Here is a 20,374-nt window from a genome sequence, read left to right as displayed (position 1 = left end):
GTCGTTCTCTTATTCATCGCCAACGGAGCGGCTCAAGGCCAGCTCATTGTTTGTGTTCAAGTATCGACTGACGTCCTGCAGGTGGCAAAAATGAAATCTCTGAGTAATAATTTCCTCTTGAAAAATCTCAAGCGACTGCGGCGTTGTTGCTCTCGCGTTCGAGCCAGCGGAAAGCTTCGTGACTTAAACGCTGTATGTGTTTGTTTCAACCGCTGGTCCCTCGGTGAGCTGTCGGTGGTTAGTAAGCAGGTAAGGCGGAGGATTATCTCTCTCCTGGCCCTATCTGTGAGCTGATAGCAGATGGTTTGTTTGAGCGGGGGGAGAGTATGGCTTTGATGAGAGACAACGGCATCAAAGCTGTCATTAAACACTCCCTCTAATCTGGAGCCACAATATACAAGAGGCTCTTAACAGTGCTGGGACTCTGGGAGAAGTCACTTGAAGCTTGTGTTAGACTCAGCCAGAGGAGAGGAGGAGGAGGAGGAGGAGTGCCTCCTCTGGCAGGTTGTCAATGTTTGACAGGTGACAGAAACTGGAGGTATTGGGACATGTCTCTGCGTTAATATCTTTGCATGACTCGTTTTTTTTTTTCTACCTCAGGGATCATTTCGACGTTCCTGCACGTCCACCCGTTCGGAGCCAGCATCGAGTACATCTGTTCCTACCTGCAGCGTTTGGACACCAAGGTAACAGGCACGCACCATCCAAAACTTCCACTGTGGAGTAGATTAGCATAGCAGCGCTCAATATCACTTCAGACTACATGCACCCATACAGACACAGTGTCAAGCCCCCCCACAGGGCTGACATATGGGCTTGTTGTATGCCAGGGTCCTGCTGTGTAGTTGAGACACAGCACCTTGATGCTTTTACAGCCCTTTCCATAGAAAGTGATGCTTTAGGAGGAAGTGTTGAGGTGAAGCCGAAGCATTTGCGAGGAATAGTTTGACATTTTGGAAAGTAGTATTGATATTCTGAGACGACTCTCTGACAAAATGTCAAAGTATCCTTTTAAACAGACAGGAGCTAGATTTAGATTCTGTGATGTTTCTTTCCTTTTTTGGGTAATCTCATTGAGATTAAGATCTCTGGTTTTGTAAAGTTCCAACACTAACTAATCTCTTATCAGACCTTCTATCTCTAATTATTCTTTTTTATTAGCAAAGACCAAAGGAAAGCATGGGTCGAAGCTTTTTTTTATGTCACTGCTTAACATGACAGACATCACTGATGGCAGATTAGAGCAGATGGGAATGATTAGCATTAAATTCTGCTTAAATGTGCTCATTAATGTGCTCTCCGCAGCTGTTTGATCACCTCTGATCACCTTGTGGCAATTTAAGAATCTCCCAGTTAAAGTTTGATTCGCATCATATTAACTTTTTAATCTGAGCAACTAATAGTGAATCAGGAACCTTCAGTGTTCGGACTCAGGGGCTCGTAAAGTGCAGAAGGCCGCAGCTATTGATTGAACATTTTTTAGGCCGTTAATAAAAACACAGGATTCTTTTTTCATAAATGGATTCGATACTGAATTTTAATTCACAAAATGCCATTGAGCCCCATCCCAAGACCTGAGTGCAGCAAGAGAAACATTCACAGAGAAAAAGGCACACAACGAACGTAGTCACATAAAGGCACATACACAAGCAGCATCAGAATTAATTCGACATCTCCTAAATGTACGTTTGGTCGGAAGCCGAACGCAAAATACTTCAAAAACCGTTTCGGAGAAAGCTTCTCTCACTTCCCTAATCTGAAATTTCACAGCTATATTTCCAGCCGTATCTGGCTAGTTGTGTGATTTCCCTTGATGCCGCAGCATATTAAAACTAGATCCTTCATTCTGACACTTGAAGCCAAACACCACCCTCAATCCTCAGACACCCTTAGTTTTCACTCTGTCTGGCAAAGCACAGCTATTTCATCCTCGTCTTTCTGTGGCGGCATTTTAGACGTATTATCGCTCTTCACTGCCGCTCACACGAGGCTTTCAAAATGCCAACTTTCAATGTCACCTCCAAGAGGTAACACTGAGATTAATGGCCAGTCCTGCTCTCCGCCCAGGCAAGAAGACCTTCAGAAAGAATGGCCGCTGTCACCGCTCCCTTGGAGTCGTAGTCGCCGTCAGATTTCAGGCTACTTCTACGTACTCATTTTTTGGACGAGCTAAATTGCCATCTGCAAAAACTTTGTCACTACGTCCACAAAGTCGCCCCAAGAAACTACTGTTCTCTGTAGCAACTCTTTGAGCATGTTCATCACCACCCTGACTCATTCTCACACATGCAAAGAATAGAGTGTGACTGTCTTCTCTCAAGCCTTTTGGGGGTTTTGTCTAGTGTGTGTGTGTGTGTGTGTGTGTGTGTGTGTGTGTGTGTGTGTGTGTGTGTGTGTGTGTGTGTGAGCGTACGCCCACGCTTGTCTGTCTGTGTGCGTATGAATTCGCCTGAGCTGTGTGTTGTTCGCACGCCGACTCTCCGCTCCACACATGAAGCAGCCCACAGAGTTTTGTCGATATCACTGGCTAGACTCCCCAACAACAAGCCCAATCCTCTCTGCTTATCTAGAGGCTCCACACGCAGCTTCATTGTCTGCAATGACACACCAGTCATATCTCCATGATAGACCTTAATGCACCCCGACATCAGCACAGGGCTCGAACAATACTCGTTAAAGCGAGTCACTGTGGCTCGTCTGCAGCAGCTCGTACAGGAGATTTTGACAGCGTCACTTTAGGATCTCAATTGACGAATGATCCCCAACCCGCCCGAGTGGCGTGAGCCAGATTACACTCAGTCAGGTGGCTGCTATGTCGTCACACTCTCCCTTAAAATTTCCTTACACTATGATTGTGTGATTGCAGTGGAGGTGTGAGGGTAGTGAGTGAATGTTTTGAGAGTGTGAGTACAGAGGAGGTGTGGACTGTGGAAGAGAATAAAGTTTGGATGAGTCTAAAGTTAACTCATTGGTTGGCTGGTTAAAAGTGCCTTATTCAAGCAGGAAAAACAATGACTAAGCATTTTTCATAGCAACATGGCCTAAATATTATCTGCAAAGGATGTGTTTATTTAAAAATTAACAAGGAGCTTGAGATGCGCAGCTCTTTGGAAATCAATGAAATGAGCAATGCCTGCGCAATGATTCCAAACCACACATTTATTTCAACGTTTCATCAGTCAGATCTCATGGACAAAACGTTTATCAGAGACTTTGTCAGTGATGGACGATGATCCAACTTGTTCGGATTGTGCAGGTGTTCATATGCTAAGGAAAAAAAAATCCCTATGCCCTTGAAGGCAGCAAACCAAAATCTTGTTTTTGGCTTTGCAGGAAGAGAGCAGAGGGAAATTGTATGAACCACCTTAACGAGCGCACATTTCTGAAGTTGGTCTCGGTCACAGAGGTGATAGTAAAACAGGAGAAGTGATATGTTTGAGTTAAATGCCACGACTGTTTCTGCTACTACTTTATTCAGTCGTCCTCAGTTCTCTTCCACAACAGAAGATCGTCCTGACAGATTCATATAATATTAATATTTAAAAGCACTTTAAAGTGTGAAAACAAATAAGTCTAACAAATGGCTCGAATCTAATGGAAATAATAATGAGTTCATGAGATTATAATTAAAAACTGTAACAATTTTGAGAGGTCCAGGAGATAAAAATTAGTTTTAAGTGGGGATTTACTATAAAAAATGATATTGTCTTTGAATATTCAAGAGTCTAAGCTTTAATGTGATACACAAGATCCTCTTTGATTGCAATTTGTATAAAAGAAATGCTTAAAAATTAAAAAAATAAAAATAAAAAAATACACACACAGGCCAGGGGTAAGAAAATCACCCCATCACTGGCATCAGGCAGGGGCTTCCACTCCCCTCAGTGAGGAGGTATGATATGAGGACCACTAGAAGGGCTCTTCAGAGTCTATCACGCTACGTTTAGGCTCATACAGGGTTAAAATAAAAACATGGTTATAAGCAGCAGCCTGACCATGCAAAGCTTCAAATCAGAAAAATCTTAAAATGAATTGACAAGCAGCCAGCAGCTGATAGCAAGGGCTCGGGTAATGTGTCTGCTTCTGTTGGAGCGTGAAGAAGTCCGGTGGCAGGGCTCTTCATTAGCTGCAGTAGCTGATATTTTAGAGCATGTTGCCATAATCAAGCCTGGAGGAGGTACAAGCATGAGTGATCCTCCCTCTGGGGCAACAAATAAAAGAACTGAACTTAGTAATGCATCTTAGCTGAATAAAACACACTTCAGCTGCCTGAACACTGAGCTGACAGCTCTGAAAAAAACCTCAAGATTATGGCCTTCAAGCTCCACATTTGTTGACTGGCTATCCAAACTGGACATCAGATAATTGACAGCGCGAGTGCTGTAGCTGTGAAGAGGAGTTAGAGAGAAATCTGACTTTTAATCATTCGGCTGCTGAAAATGTTGGACATCTTGGAGGGACGCGACACAGTGCAGCACATGTCAGTGAAATCAGGCCGTGCTTTGTTCATAGAGCTGTCTTTCTCATTACAGTGAAGGCCTGTTTTGTGTCTGTAGCTCATATGTCCCAGTGGTTGGAGTACGAATAGAGAATTAGAAGGGATCAAAGTTAGAGCCTTGTGGAACCCCTTAAGTTTGTCGGCAGCTAGCAACAAGTCACTGGCGTGTAACTCTGTGCAGTGTCTGTTAATACATGAGGACGTCCCTTTGGTCTTTGTCTTACCCTGGTCTGATATGTGTGTGTCTGCAGATCAACCCCGGTGAGGTGGAGGCTCTTCTTTCTCGGCTGCCCTGCACCTTCAGACAGGAGCTGACCGGCGTCGGAGCCAGTCTGGAGAAACGCTGGAACTTCTGCGGCTTCCAGGGCATCAAGAGCACATAGACTCTGCTGGTGACGCCGCTGGGACACGGAAGAGACGGCAGGCGGACGAGGCGACACGGGGACACTGTAGAGATGTGAATGACGCAGTATAAAGCCCACAGATATCAAAGACTGGACTGTACCTCACTGTACAAGGACACCGAGGACGGAATGTTACATGAACATTTCAGGGACTCTGTGTAGGCGGCAGAGACGTAAAAGACGCAGCATTTCAATGGTTACAGGAATGTTGACACCAAATCACGGTGACAGTCTTCATGAGCTTCAACCCTCAGTTTCTCAGTGTCTGCAAATATTTTTAGACATAATGACTCTCTGGGAGTCACAGAAGAGCACCGATTCCTACAGTCACTGGATTATTATGTAGTTATTGCCCACACGGGCCGGGCATTGTACTCTCAGAGCCTGCAGTTGGCTCTGTGTGGTGTCAGTGTGGGCCAGGACTACAGGGCTAACCAAGGAGGACTATCAGGGTCTAACCGAACACTCCAAACCTCCAAACCCTTCGGCCTCCCTCTCTTCTCTTTTTGCTGTTCCCGGTTTGTAACATAGATCAAAATGGATATATTTCTTCATTTTCTGTAAAGGCTGTTAACAGTTGCATAGAATCATTTGTTGTAATACACTGTAAATGCTTGGATGATATTTTTGAGTATAAAAAGACGTTTTGAGTATATAAACACGAGTTTGTTTGTTTTTTTTTATATCTGATGCTGTGAGAGGCTGGTTGTAAAATGACTGTGTGTGATTTTGGTGCAGTTGTACAAATATTTTTAAACCAACCCGTCCTGAGAGACACAGACACACCTGCACAAGACAAGCTGTCGTCTTCTAAGTTTGTGCCCGCTCTGGCTTAAAGGGCATTGTCTTTTGTGATGTCTGCCTCTTCTGTCCTCACAGTCGCTGTGCTGGTTTGAGAAGCGTACAGAAGGGCATTTGTGTCTTTCAAAGGCCAATTAAACCTGGCTCTCAGCCTGGCTAAAAACATAGCACAGCAGCCTCACACTTAACTTGGAAACACACCTGGGGGATCATGTTAATGATGTTTAATTGGTGAGGCAGTTGGTGTGTGCGGTTGCTGCCGCGGCGCATTCGCAAAATATTTGTGTGTGTTTGTGTGCTACTTGCCTGGATCCATATATTAAGTGGTTATACAACACTTCTCTACAGAGGGGAGTTTTCTTCTCCATCTTCGCCAGATAGAGAGCTCTCGCCGCCAGGACTGAAGGTTCCTCCCAAAAGCCCAGTCAAGCATTCTTAATGCTCCTCCACTGGGCCATTTGGCGGCATGCTCTCTTCCCCCGTTGCTCTGAGAAACAAAGGTTTATTATTACACATGATTTGCTCTCATCGGCCTCCTCCGTCTCCTACAGGCATTGCATTTGAAAAATTAGCGAACATGCACTTGTCAGCGTACTAGTCCTTGTACCTGAATTAATAATGTGGAATGAGTATGTTTTGCCTACAAGCTCCTACAAGGCTTTCCTACCTTGTGCGTGTATCCATTATTAACAGAACTAGTTTGAAAGGGAAGAGGGTTTCATGGGTGAAACGTAAACTATCTGTCGTAGGAGTGGAGTTGTTTGCATGTTAAATACAGTATGCAACCTCCAGCCCACTTATTCAAGCTTCTGTCAAGTGTGATTAGGAGGAGAGTGAATGCTGGTGCTGTAATGTAGTGCATGATTTTTTTTAGTCATAGCAGTGTCAAAGAGCGAAGATCAGGCCTTCCTCTCGCTCCTTATGAGGCATTTTCTAGTTAGTTCTCGTGATGATGATGTTACTGATAGATGAGGAACTGCAAATCCATTCTTTTCAGCTTCTGCCTGCCTGATGGCGCACTTGGGATCATGAGAGATGTTGCCTGTGCAGAGTCGTGCATCACTACACTTCCTCTCCACATTATAAGACTTGATCTCAGCAGAACATCCCTGATGACAAACTGTAGCGCACCTCGCACCAACCTCTCCTCTCTCACTCGTTCGCGCTTGCTCTCCCAACATAAACAAAACACTAATGTGGTGCATTCTTTTCTTTCAGATGCTGCTGTCTGTCTAGCGTTTCCTCCCAACTGAGTTGCCATTCCTACGCTCTAATTTACTGGAGATACTTGCAATTTATCTCTTTTAGAGCTGTTTGTGTGAGTGAGCGCACACGCACAAACATGCTTGTGATTTTGCATCAGGTTCTCAGGCATCACACGAGGAGGTAAACACAGACTAATTAAATCCAGCAGCAGTCCCTTGTGAATGTCGCTCTCCATTCACTGTTGTCTTCTCATAGCTGTGACACAGCAAGGAGCCTCCTCATTAATTCAATTCAAGGTGTATGCAAGCCAAATCTATTCAAGGGTGTGATTTACCTCACCAGCAGCGACGATGCCGCAGGACGACCCCCACCTTGTGAAGTCTCTGGGAGACATGTTTGAAGATGTCCTTGGGCATCTGCTGATGTTAAGCTTTAGCAAATACAGAGTCTGAATTTAAAATTTAGGGGCATTAGTGTCATTCCAGAGGGATTTCTTAAAATGAGTTCCCAAATCCATTTATACATACTCACATCACGTTTAAGATATAATTGGACGTGAGGAGATAAGCAGGTTCTTTTGGGTGATATCATGATGCTTGAGATACCCTTAATTACCTTTTCCTCTCATGTTGCTTCCTGAAGGCATCCCCATCTACTTAATTATGATTATGGCCTCCCTTGAGTGAGCAGGTGAGAGGCTGCTGGCTGAGTACATAGCGCATGTGGTCCAAAATAAGATAAACAATCACCTCGGAAAGTGGATTAAGAGAACAGAGTGGCATCACTTCCCAGCGTGTCTTTGTGGGTCTTTGACAAACAGGTTTGCAAGAGTTTGGACACTGACAGACTGACATCTCACAGAGCAGTGCACTGCTGTTTTGTCACCAGATCTATCACTACATATCCAGATCTTAACTAGCTCAAAAAGCTCATTGACACGAGGTGGTGAGTCAACAGCTCCTCCTATTGAGCACAACTGCTACTACACATTGCACAACATTGTTTTCAGCCAGTGGGCCAGCACCAGGGGTGTTTTGGACTGGCCACAGTGCTGGGGGACATGTTCATGTGGGTTTCCTTCTCAAGGAAAGCTCCACGGTCCTCATTAATTTATGTATGCATAAAAGCTCCTAAAATGTACTCCATTTCTAGGGTGCCAGTGCTGCAGCACAGAGATGCAGCACAGCTCCAGAAACACTTGCCTGCAGGCGCTTGGAATGACATCTTAGAAACCAAACTATGGAATATTAAAACTAGAACTAAAGAGATTTCTATTTCTTTGAGGATTATTAGTTTGGCAGGTAGCAAATCACGCTTTGTACAGTGTTTTTTGTTTACTGCGTTTCGCTATGCAGAGAATTGCATGCACTTTTAGCCTGAATGAATGGCAAGTGTTGGAATAATTGCTTTACACTGCTCTCTGGGGTGTCTGGGCACAGGATATTAAGCTGCGGGTTTCACTGGAGTATGACACATAATGCATCTCTGTGTTTCTACCCAATCTCTGTCTCCTTTCTTCTCTCTCCCATACATACATCTTCATACAAAGTAGGAAAGCACAGCAGTGAATGCCCATAAGGTATTTGCACCCACTTAGCTGGTTCTGCCACATCAAATACCCAGAGCCTACAGGTGAGAGGAAGGGGATGGAGGGGAATCATTAGAGAAAGGATTAGAAGTCTCTCTGTACCGCAGGAAATATATTCATGGTAAAAATCCTTGTCGTTTAAGACTTCACTGGTAAGAAAATGCCTTGACCAAAGATCCTCCTGCTGGTCCAGAACTGGTATTTTTGGCCTATAAGCTGATGAAACCAGTGGGCCTGATCACTGTGTTTGATCCTAAATGCCAGCACAGTGAGGCTTATGCCAGGTTAGATGAGATAGTGAAACTCTCCTAATGAGCGATGGCCACTCTTCACGCTGTTATGAATCGAGTGACCTTTACCAAAGAAGAATTGCTTTGCGCTGACAGCAATTATCTGCACAGTGGAAAGTTATTTGAGAAAAGTTTATTTTTAGACATGAGAAGTGGTTTGGTTGCCACCAGTTCTTTAACATGCTCTCACAGTATTTTAAGTATTTATTATGTTTGGCAGCAGAGCTGGCTGGATTTTCATTACGTTATTGTTGAACTGCAAACACCTGAGGGCCTGCGGGGATGCCAGGCTCCAAAGGAGGTTGAGAGGGAGTTCTGTGCGCCTGAGCCCAAAGGTACGGCACATCCACGCTTACAAAACCAGGTTTGTGTTTATGAAGTAAATACAAGAGGTAATAGGAGACGACAGTATGAATAAAAAGGTAGAAAGAGTCTAACATTCTTATTTATATGAGACCTGAATAGAAATAGAAGATCTGGCGATGACTTGGCATCAGATGAACCCTCTTCCTGGAGTTACACCCCAGGCTAGATGGTTGAGGCAGGGACCAGAATTTCGGATGAGCCAAGTGGACCTGTTCTGGACTGTCACACAGAAGGGCTGATGAACACTGGAGACGGAGGGGAGACAGGTGAGTTTCAACAGCAGTAGGATGATTGGTTAACAGAGGTGGTGGAGGAATCAGATTGGTTGAAGTGAACTGTGACACTCAACCAATTGAGTTGACAGCATGGGAAATATGTGTATACAGCACATGTACATGGAATAGCTTGAAAAATCAGCTTCAGTAAACTTTGGTTAAGCTTTATCTCACACAACTTTATCTGCATTACAGCCGTGTCATTGTGTTTAGCTACTTCATTCCTTCTGGCCAATCAAACATGACTGTCATCCAAACAAATTCCTTCAAATATTCCTGATAATTCACTTCTGTAATGACTGACTGCTGTTTAAACTGTATGAATATTATCATCAAAGGGTGTTCATGTATGATGTGTAGGAATGGATGCATTTAATGTACTGTCATCTTACCACCTGAAATAATACTACAGTATTTTTCCAACTATAAACCAGAGGTTTAAAGTAAGCATATTTACTCAAGTGCTGTATTAAACTACAAATTTGAGGTACCTCAGCCTTTTCTTTACATGTCACAACTGATTTTGCGGACATACATACACATATTTGCTCCTTGTCAATACTCACTTTGAAGTAAACACTGTGCTTTTAATCCGTTATTTTTAGAAAGATTAATAATCAATATGGCGGCCTCTTGGCACATTGCAGCGCAGTGTTGTTACCACGGTGACGTACTTTCTTTAAAAGAGGCGCCCTCTTGTTGACGTCACATTATGCTAGTCCGAGTTAGCTGAATCAGCTCCAAAGATAGCAGCCAAGCCTGGATACGTGGGGTCTACTGGACGTGTAAGTAGGAAGTTATTTGCTGTGACTGTTAGCTGTAGCAGATTTATAGGGTGATAATGTTGTGTGAGGTCATGTTTACTGTGTTGACAGTGACATTTTGGTTGTGATGTTAACATACTGTTAATGCTGATGTTGGCAAAAATGTCCAAGGCCATGGAGTTTCTCTCTCTCTCTCTCTCTCTCTCTCTCTCTCCCTCTCTCCCTCTCTCTCTCTTTTAACCAAATGGGTGTGGTAAAACAGATATTTATGGCCAACAGTAAATTATCTTAGTGTCTCTTTGCTTTCATCAAGCACTAATTTACCAGTTTTCATTTTCTTGGTACAGAGTGTCAAATATTGGATAGTAATTTTCGTGATCCCATGACTTTTAATTCAGCAATTTAAGCCAAAAGATTTAGATTTGTCCAATGCTTTGGTGTATGACTAAATACCTGAAAATCCAGTGGCATTCCCGCATAGCCCCAGGTGTACTGCATCCGTGGTAATGCTAGCATGCTAAAGCTAAAGTAACACTATCATGGTAAACATTATACCTGCTAAAAATCAGCATGTTAGCATACTGACGTTAGCATTGAGCTTAAAGCACAGGCTCACTGTTGTTGCGGGCCCAGTCCTTGTGGTTAGCACGACGCTAAAATGAAAACCACTCCTCAAAGGGAAGTTTTTTTTTTTACTGTCCATCAGGCTTCCTCACACGTCTCCTCATGAATTAAACCGCTTCAACATCAGGCCTATCCTGTAAGGGACTTCCTCATGTTGTTTTTGATTTCTTCTGCCATCTCCTGGGGAAAAACAATTAACATAGCTTAAACATGTCATAGCGAGCAATGTAAATCAATATTCAGCTTTCAATTGTCTTTTGATGCAATGTGAATTACTCTGTGGTCTGATGGGCATTTCTATAACTCTTTGTCCATAACTCTACTTACCACCATCAGTGCTGACTGACCATGTTAATCACAATCCATAATAATTCATAATAATCCTTAATTAATAACAAATATATATAATATAGTTCCCATAAATATGAGGATGCTTTCTCACTGCAGTCACCCTGGATGAACCGTAGAGTTGAATATGTCAGTGTCATTAAAACTGCATCAGTCTTCAGTTAATGTCTTTTGATTCTTTGCTGCACAGCTTGATCTAGATCCCAGGGATACATTTTAGCAAAATCAACACTGACAGCCCCTGAGCGTTCGCTCAATGCATGACTGACCCCTTATTAAACCTGATTGATTGTCAACTTGTGAGCTCTGTTCCCCAAGTTACTGTCAGAGATTTTGTAGTTCCTCCAAAGAAGCAGTAGCATGTCAAACAGGAGGCACAAAGACACTAAAACCACTGAAACAAGCTGCGTACATGTGCATTTTGTTCTAGTTTTTCAGATAAGGTGTGACTATGACATGAAAACTAAAGGTCAAATTTGCTCATTGGAAGCAGCGCTGAAGCAATTAATTAGGGCTGCAACTAACAATTATTTTCTCCCATAATCCATTAGTTGTTTGGTCTATAAAATGTAAGAAAGTGGTGAAAAACACTGATCGGTGTTTCCCAAAACCCAAGATGACATCCTGAAGAATGGTTCTCTGGAGGCAGTGTCAGAGAGGAGGATGCTGTCCAAGTTCAGTGTCACTCTGGACAATGTTTCCCACCCACTCCACGACCTGCTGGACAAGCAGAGGAGTTCATTCAGTGCTCACCCAGTCATTCAGAGTCAGTGGACCCTGAACTTACTGGATTTTCTGTTTCACCCCCGTCAGTGGCATCACTGCACAATCTCACAATAATAATAGTGTCATCAACATATCCAATAATACAATAGGGCTATGCAATAATCCAGTGTATATTATTTATTACTGCATCTATGTTACTATATACTATCATTACTATATATACTACTATATATAATACATATTATCTTCATTGTTAGTATATTTTCTGGGTATTATCATAGTATTAGTATTGGCAGTAGTGGTATTCTAGTATTCTATTTTAATTACTTGATGTAGACTGTTGCACAACAGATATATCTATATAGATCGCTGCTGTATTTATTGTTGCATATTACACATAGTTTACACATCCATATTTACATATTTCATATTGTTTGCTCTTGGTTTTATTGGTTGATTCAAGTTGTTGTATAGTGTACATATTTTTGCATATTTCTTCCATATTTTTACATTCGTTAACACATTCTTATTTCCTTTTCTATTTTTATTACTGTTGGGAGCAGCTGCAACTGACCCAGTTTCCCCCTCGGGGATCAATAAAGTATTCTGATTCAGATTCAGATTCAATGATCTTGTTTTGTCTACAACTCAAAGAAATTCAGTTTGCTGTTACAGAGCAGTGAAAAAATAGAAAATAGTCACATTTAAGAAGCTGGAACTGGACTCCTTTTCCTAAAAAAAAATACTAAAAACAATTAATTGATTACCAAAATAGTTGACGATTTATTTAGTAGTTGACAACTGATCGATTCATTGTTACAGCTCTACAATTAATTGATTAGTATGAGCAGATGCACCTCCAATGTGAATATTTGATGGTTTTACTTGGTCTTCTGTGACATTAATATCTTTGGGCACTGGACTGGTGGATGGACAAAACAAGCTTTTAAACAGTTTTCTGCCATTTTATAGGAAAAACAATTCATTGATTAATTTAGAAAAATAATCGGAACAATACAACCCCAATTCCAAAAGTTTGGGATGCTATTTAAAAAATATATAAAACATAATGTGATAATTAGCTAATCCTTTTTGACATATACTCAATTGAAAACAGTACAAAGACATTGTATTTAATGTTTGACCTCAGTGTCATATGTTGTACTACACTTGAGAAAAATACTGTTTCATAGAAAGAACATTAAAGTCCTTACACACTGGATGCAGCAGTCTGTTACTGAAGGAGCAGCTTAAGCCCCCCGCCGTCTCATGCAGGGGGTGGGATGGGTTGTCCATGATTGATGTCGGCTTGGCTAACATCCTCCTCTCACCCACCTCCTCGATGGTGTCCAGAGGGCAGTCCAGGACAGAGCTGGCCCTCCTGACCAGTCTGTTTAGTCTTTTTCTGTCCAGCTTCCACAACCCCAGCAGACCACTGCATAGAAAACTGCAGATGCCACCACAGAGTCATAAAATGTTTTAACAGTGTCCGACACACTCCAAAGGACCTCAGTCTTCTTAACGGCTGCAGGTAACTTTGGCCCCTCCTGTACAGGACATATGTGCGGGTGTCCAGTGGGGAATGCAGTCTGTGACGTGGAGCAGAGGGGGGTTAACTGGTGTGAAGAGGGTGTTGCTGGTGTCAGGGGTACTGTTGTTTCCTTTCCTTATCTCCATTTTTTGGGGGAATCAGGATTGTAATCAATAAAGAAATGCGTCATTAGTTGCAGACCTAATTATTAGTCAGTGGTACTGTACTGTTTTAGCTTGCAGAGCCTGTCTGGTAGCAGAGCTCTCACGTGTGTTCATGAGACAGGCTTGTTTCTGACATGGTAAACATAGAAAAAACACGGAACTAACTCAGCTACAGTTTACATACGCAGAGAAGAGAAAGACAAAGAAAGAAGGAACCACGTGCCTCAGTCAGCTTTTATAAGGCCTTCTCATTGCATTGATGGTGGAGCTGCACAGTTAATGCAACTATCTCCATGCGAGAAGCCTGTTTTATACCAATTTCCTTGCACACCCAAATCCTACAGCATGTCCACCACTTTCTTCAGTTGCATTATGTAAACAACAAGAAACCTGCATTCTAATAAATGCCAAGTAATTAAAATGTGCAATGCTACTGACTGATCTATGAATATTAATAGAATTTGACAACTTTCCACAAAGAAACAAACAAGCTGTGCTCCGCATTTATCAGCTGGAACATTTAAGGTGTCATCAAGGGAGAATGAATTTGCAAAGACCAGTGAGCTCTCCCATGAAATACTGTTAGCAAACAGCTATTGGCAGTGTACCTTGCATATATTTAACTGTTTGGTAATATATTTTTCTTACTCATTTGTATAATTGTTAGGTAATGTAATGTCATGTGGACATATTTCCAGTGCAGCTACACTTGAGTATAATAGAGGAAATTTTCCCAGCATCTGCAACATCAGAGGTTTTTATTTATTTATTTATTGTCTGTTAGAATCAGAGCAGGATCCTTTTTCTAGGCTCGACATTTTGCACCCATATTCTACAATCACTATCATAGGAAAGGCAGAGAAACCAATTTATCTCGGACAGTAGCCCGAATAGGCAATAAATAGTGGAAATGTCTTCCCTCCAGCAAAGTTCACAGCATGGTGAGGGACCATATGAAGATGTTATGTGTGGACTAAGCAAAGGTGCACGGCAAAAAATTCCAAATGTAGCTGTGAAAAGACCATGTCACACACTCAAGTCTGCATTGTGTAAATTTCAGGTGTGGAGCTTCCCACCTTAGATCCACTCCTAAAAAATATACTGAGTGCACATGAACCTTTCAGTGACAGCATAGCCCCTCTTAAATTTCATTTTAGTTCAGTATTTAGTTTTTCAATTCCGGCATCTCATTGTACAACATAAAAGGTCTCCCACATGGTATGCCAGTGCTTTTAACAACCTTTTGTGTGTATGTGTGCCTCGCTGCACACATCAAAACACGCACATACACAACCAATTACAAAACACTACACAGAAATGTTTTTCATTCATTATTGTTCAGATTATGCATTTTCTTAAGCTGAGTTAGGGTGGAGCAACATTTAAAGTGATTACCCAGGGTTTGACTCTGCTCACTGAAATACACATCTATTGTAATATAGTACATGCATACTGATATTTAAATCATATTTCCAATGATTTTAACACAATCTAATAAGGTTGAGGTTATTACCCATGACTTAATAGACAGTCTGTTGGTACTGTAGGTTCCGTTAAATCCGCCTGACTCAACATTTGCATCTCTCTTCTGTAGTATATATAATGGATTTATATCAGTTGTACATGTGTTGTAAAATAAGTACAACAAATATGAGCTATGTGAGGTTTCTGAGTGGACGTGTAGTCTATAATTACACCTGAAATTTAGCTTGATTGATCAAGGTTAACTCTATTATGAATTTTGTTTTCCTCCTTCTTTTCCAAATTTAATGGTTATTTATTCAAACCACACCTTAAGCTCACTCATTTCATTGTCAATATTATCCAAAGGTGTTATTTAAAATCATCTGCAGAAAGAAAACTATTCTTAGTGTCTGCGAACAAAACCAACTCCAATATTTTTGATACTTGACAATATCATTAATGTATAAAATGAAAGGTTTTGGGCCCAACACTGACCCTTGTGGGACTCCACATTTAACCTTTAATACATAAAGATTTACTGCCAAAGAACGACATACTGTTGTCTGCTTTCCAAATAACTACTAAATTGTACTAATAATATAATCATAACATTTGTTCTTTTCCAGAAAAGCAAACAGCTTTTCACTGATCTTTGAAAACTCTAAAAGAAAACAGGCCTGTAATTAGTACACTGTTGTCTATATCCATTTTCATAAAGCTGCTTTGACCTCAGCTGTTTTCATTCAGTTTGAAATGATGAATTAAAAATGCAGCTAACGGGTTTAATAATGCAGTTTTATCGTCTCTTATCAGTCCCATCACGATCAGCCGTCGTGTTCTTGCTTTTCTTCACAATAGGCTCGTAGAATCTCATTTTCGCTCACATGTTCAAGATAATTTGTCTGCAGTATTTTACCCCGTCCAGTCCCACATTTACATACTGTACATCATGTGCTTCAATAGACTTCACAAGATTAGGCCGGACTCATCCAATTTTTTTTTTTTTTTTTTTTCCAGTCCCATCACCACAAACAAAATAATGGGGAAATGTAGTGGACAGGAAATTATTCATCACACTACTTTGAATTTTTCATGTAGCCTTAATACTATTTTCATTTTCCCTCAACTTTATAGTATAATAATTCATTCCTGTCACCATCATGTGAATTTCATTTCAGTGCTCTTAGATCTATATTCCATGAAATCACTGAATATTCTTTTTTTCCTCACAGGCTTTTTGCAACCCGTTTGTTATCCAAGGCTTCTTGTCATAATTATGTTTTCTATCAGGCACATTACAGGAGATGTAGAGTATAATTTCAAACATGTATCACGTGCAACATTCACCTCCTCCACATATACTCCACTCCAACCCTCCTCTAAAAGCTTATATATCAGCTCTTCTCGTCTTAACCGTGCAACCTTTTCACTTCATCATCCGTCTAAACTTGGCCTTCATACACTGCAAACACTGTAAGTGACCGCCTGCAACATTTATTAAAGTAGCCCACTACTCTCCACTACATTTGCAGCCTAAATCATGTGGAAGAAAAGAAGAAGTTGTGTGATTGTGCCGTGCTCCAGAATCAACTACGGCTTGGCAGCTATCATAGAAGTCCCAGGAGGTTGATAGCAAAGTCCAGATTCAGAGCATCGATTGCAGAACTTCAGCAAATTTCCCAGCTCAGTAAAGTGAGACCCTGTCGATGATTTTCCTCTCTATTTCATGTGTTGCTTTTTTTCTGTCTGTCAGCGGTGCAGAGAAGGCTGCCAGCGAGATTGCATCGCTGTATTAAGTCGTACAGATACTGCAAGAAAAGTGGAGACAGAGTCTAAAAGTGGTTGAATTTCTTTTTTGTGTTAGCTGACAGCACAGCAACTATGCAGTGACTGCTGGATATAATTATACAGTCAAGTGTCTTTCTTATCAAACCTTAAAGTCCTGCAAATGCACGATAGAGCAAACCTCTTTGAACAAAAGCCTGTACCAGCGGCATTTATTACCATATTGATAAGCGCCTTCCTCATCAATACATCTTTGAAATTGAATTTAGTTGTATTTCATAACAAGCAGAAATACAGCCTCAGCAGGTTTGCGCTCGGCAAACAGGTCTTCAACATGCAGAGTTCAGCTCAATATGGCGACCAAAGAGATATGATTAAGCGCAGACTGAAGTGCTCCTGAATTGCAAACATGCCCACACTGACGTGACACTTAATTGTGTCGGTCGCAGGGGATGTTGCGCATCCCGAGGAAAAGTCATTATCTACGACAATGATGTTAACAGTAGAAGATGTTAATTTGAATCAGAGCGAAAATATTGTGAATGTGTTGCGTGCATGTGTGTAAATGTAGTTCACCCTCTGCAGAGGTGGAACAGTAACCGTCCCCCGTGCAGACAGTGTTCTGGACAGATGCTGCTCCGCCACACTCAGGGATGGGTTTTCATGATAGGAGCTATCAGATATGTCCATTTCCATCTTCTGATTAGATTCAGTTGAGTCAGCATGTACTTGTGTGTGTGTGGGTGTGTGTGTGTGTGTGTGGACAGCCACCATTTTGGTAACTTTCCCATTTCCTGACCTCCTTTTTGAAAACTTCAGTTCGGCAAATCAGCAGCATTTGCGTGTGTTTTCAAGCCTTTCTTTACTTTTCACCAAAGCGGAATCAATCATCCCAAACAGGAAGCTTATCCAATTGAAAGCAGTTTGCCACTAAAAAAGAAGAAAGAAGGAAGTGAGTCTGTCTCTTTGCATTGTTTTGACCAATTATGATCAAATCTGCTCAGAGGATAAACAAGTCGTCCCTGTAGCTTTTAGCACACTCGCAGCAAAACCCTCTGGTGCCATCATCAGGCCGGTGTTGATTGAAGGCCCGTTTCACTTCTCCAAACTTTTTTGGCCGGTTGTGGAATTTAAATTAAACAATCTGTCTGGCACCATTTCTCCTCGCTCACATTTTGGCCTGTAACTGCTGTCGCTTCTTATGTTTCATCTGTCTTTCCTCCATGTGATATCAATTTACTCATAGTTTGAAAGACGTCAGCAGATGTTAACACATGCTCCACCATTTCTGGATTGTTTGCTCTGAAACAACAACATGGTCAGAATTTACGTTTCAGCCCCATTTATCCTATTTTCAGCAAACATTAAATCGGTCGGAGCCGCATATTGCTCTTCACGTGACATGTCGAGCACCACATTTATTATCCCAGGACAACAGGCTCAAATCCACAGCTCTTAAATGTCAGACATATATTTAAAAGATCTATGGGCCGTAATGTAATCCTAACAATAAAGGTGATGATAAAGAGAAAACCTTTGGCACTGGAGCTGCTGCGCCCACGTTACCTCAGGGGGAAACATCCGCCCGTGCCCCAGATTTAATAAGGAAGATGGACCGACTGCTCCGTGCCTTCATTTCGCTGCACTTTACCTGCATTTTTCAGGATTTCTTTATTGTCGCTGTGGTGTTGACCCCATAACATGTGTAATAATTGCTGTTGCTCATGAATCTCAAGGTAAGCATTAAAAGAAAATTACAAGTTTCTCATTGCAGTGAGTGAATGGCTGAAAACATTCCTGCAGTTCGGAGGCTCATATCTCCACAATTCTTTCTCCAATAATGAAAAATTGCTCGCTGTGTAAACAAACCACGTCTCACCTGTGTGCAGTGCACTAAGCTGGACGCATTTTTGCTTACTGCTAAGTTGTGGCTGTACTGTTGTTTTGGATTAGCTTTATGCTGAATGCTGTTGTGTTGTGCGCAGCTGAGGCTTATAAACTGCCATTGCTTGAATGTTTTGGCCCATTAGGAGGTCTCAGTGTGGCTGTTATTTGTACAGCCAGCTGGGCTTAATGTCTTTATCAACTTCATGAGGATAACTTCAAATCATTGCAGAGAGAATTCACAATTTCTTTGGCAGGTATTTCTTCAGTCTGACTCTATATGCTGCTGTCAACAGAGTAAACAAAGCGTAGTTGGGATGTCGAAACTCTCATGGCCAGTGACAGCTTGTTTATGACCTATAAACTATGAATCCTTATCCTATGGATGATAAGCTGTGCCAATAGAGATATGAAGGACACTCTAACAGTTGGGCTCCATGATAAATTATTATTTCAGGATGTGTAAACATGGGTGCAGATGATGATAAGTAAAAGAGTGAAGGAGCTTCCTCAATTGTACGGGCACAGAGGCACGTTTATTAAAATATGACAGAAGATAATGGCACAGTATTCATTTAGATGACCTGACTTTTAGACAGACATGGACGGGTGCGATGTGCAGGTTTCTATTTATGTGACATGCTAATACAACCCGCATTCATTGCAAGTCACACATACCTCCGTGTGATTTCCTGTAATGTGATTCACTTAACCTCAACCTCAGTCAAAAGAGGTCTAACATGTTACTGAGGCTGGACGCCAGGCTGCAGGTGGAGATTATTCTGCCTCAATACTGTGACAACTGAACAAAGACAATATTCAATTAATAGTGGTATAAACAGGAGAAATGTAACTCGTAATTAACTCGTAATTATTTGTCTATTTGTCAACAAAAAAAACAATTGGTAACTCAGTTCAATGTTTAAGTCCTGTTTTAAACAAACATGCCACGCATTTGCTGGTGCAGTTCGCTGCGTTTCCTCTTCCTTCATTAAAGTAAACTGAATATCTTTGTGTTTTGGGACATTAAATGATGTCACCTTGAGCTCTAGGAAATCATAAGGGGCGTCTTTCGCTGTTCTTTGATATTTAATAGACCAAAGAAGTGATCGATTAATTAAGAAAATAATCCGTCAATAATGAAAATATGCAAATAAAATATAGATCGATTGCTGCACACACATCTGCCCAGAAAGGGCCATTTTATTTGGGCGTGAGCAAGCCAGCATTACATATAACCTGGATAACCGGTGTACTACTATTTGTTTTGTTTTGTTTTGTTTTGTTTTGTTTTGTTTTTAGAGAAAATGACTCAGCAAAAAACACTCATCTGATCTACAGCAATGCTCCTGCGAAGACAAAGCCGTTAGCTCACAGTGCGGTCTTAATTCTAACTTTCCATCGTTGCTCTAAGGGGCCCAGTTTCTTCCTCTTCCTCATTAAAGTGCTCCTCTCGGAGCTTCAGCACGAGCGATCTGACGTAACCCCCACGTGGACCCGCCTCTGTGTCGACTCCTCACTTCCTCGTTATTGTTCCGTTGCTACGGGCGACCGTTCAGCGCCGTCACCGGTTGGCGGAGCCGCTATGACGCCAGAGTGATGTCGGGGTTTCCTCTCCCCGCAGGGCTCCGTGTGACGGTGAACCGGAGCCGCAGA

The 20,374-nt window shown here is 41.7% G+C and overlaps 1 protein-coding gene across 2 annotated transcripts in view; it reads left to right on the top strand.

Moving 5' to 3' along the window:
• enox2 (ecto-NOX disulfide-thiol exchanger 2) overlaps positions 1-5,558 on the top strand; it is a 165,705-nt gene extending 160,147 nt beyond the window's left edge. For both annotated transcript variants that reach the window (XM_076739048.1, XM_076739049.1), the window contains 2 exons: positions 601-686; positions 4,750-5,558. In XM_076739048.1, coding sequence (XP_076595163.1) covers positions 601-686; positions 4,750-4,881 — 218 coding nt within the window. In that variant the 3' untranslated portion in view covers positions 4,882-5,558. The remainder of the gene's footprint in view (positions 1-600; positions 687-4,749) is intronic.
• The last annotated feature ends 14,816 nt before the right edge of the window (positions 5,559-20,374 follow it).

Source organism: Chaetodon auriga, chromosome 9, assembly GCF_051107435.1.
Source record: "Chaetodon auriga isolate fChaAug3 chromosome 9, fChaAug3.hap1, whole genome shotgun sequence".
NCBI lineage: Eukaryota > Metazoa > Chordata > Actinopteri > Chaetodontiformes > Chaetodontidae > Chaetodon > Chaetodon auriga.
This window is presented reverse-complemented; position numbering and strand designations above follow the sequence as displayed.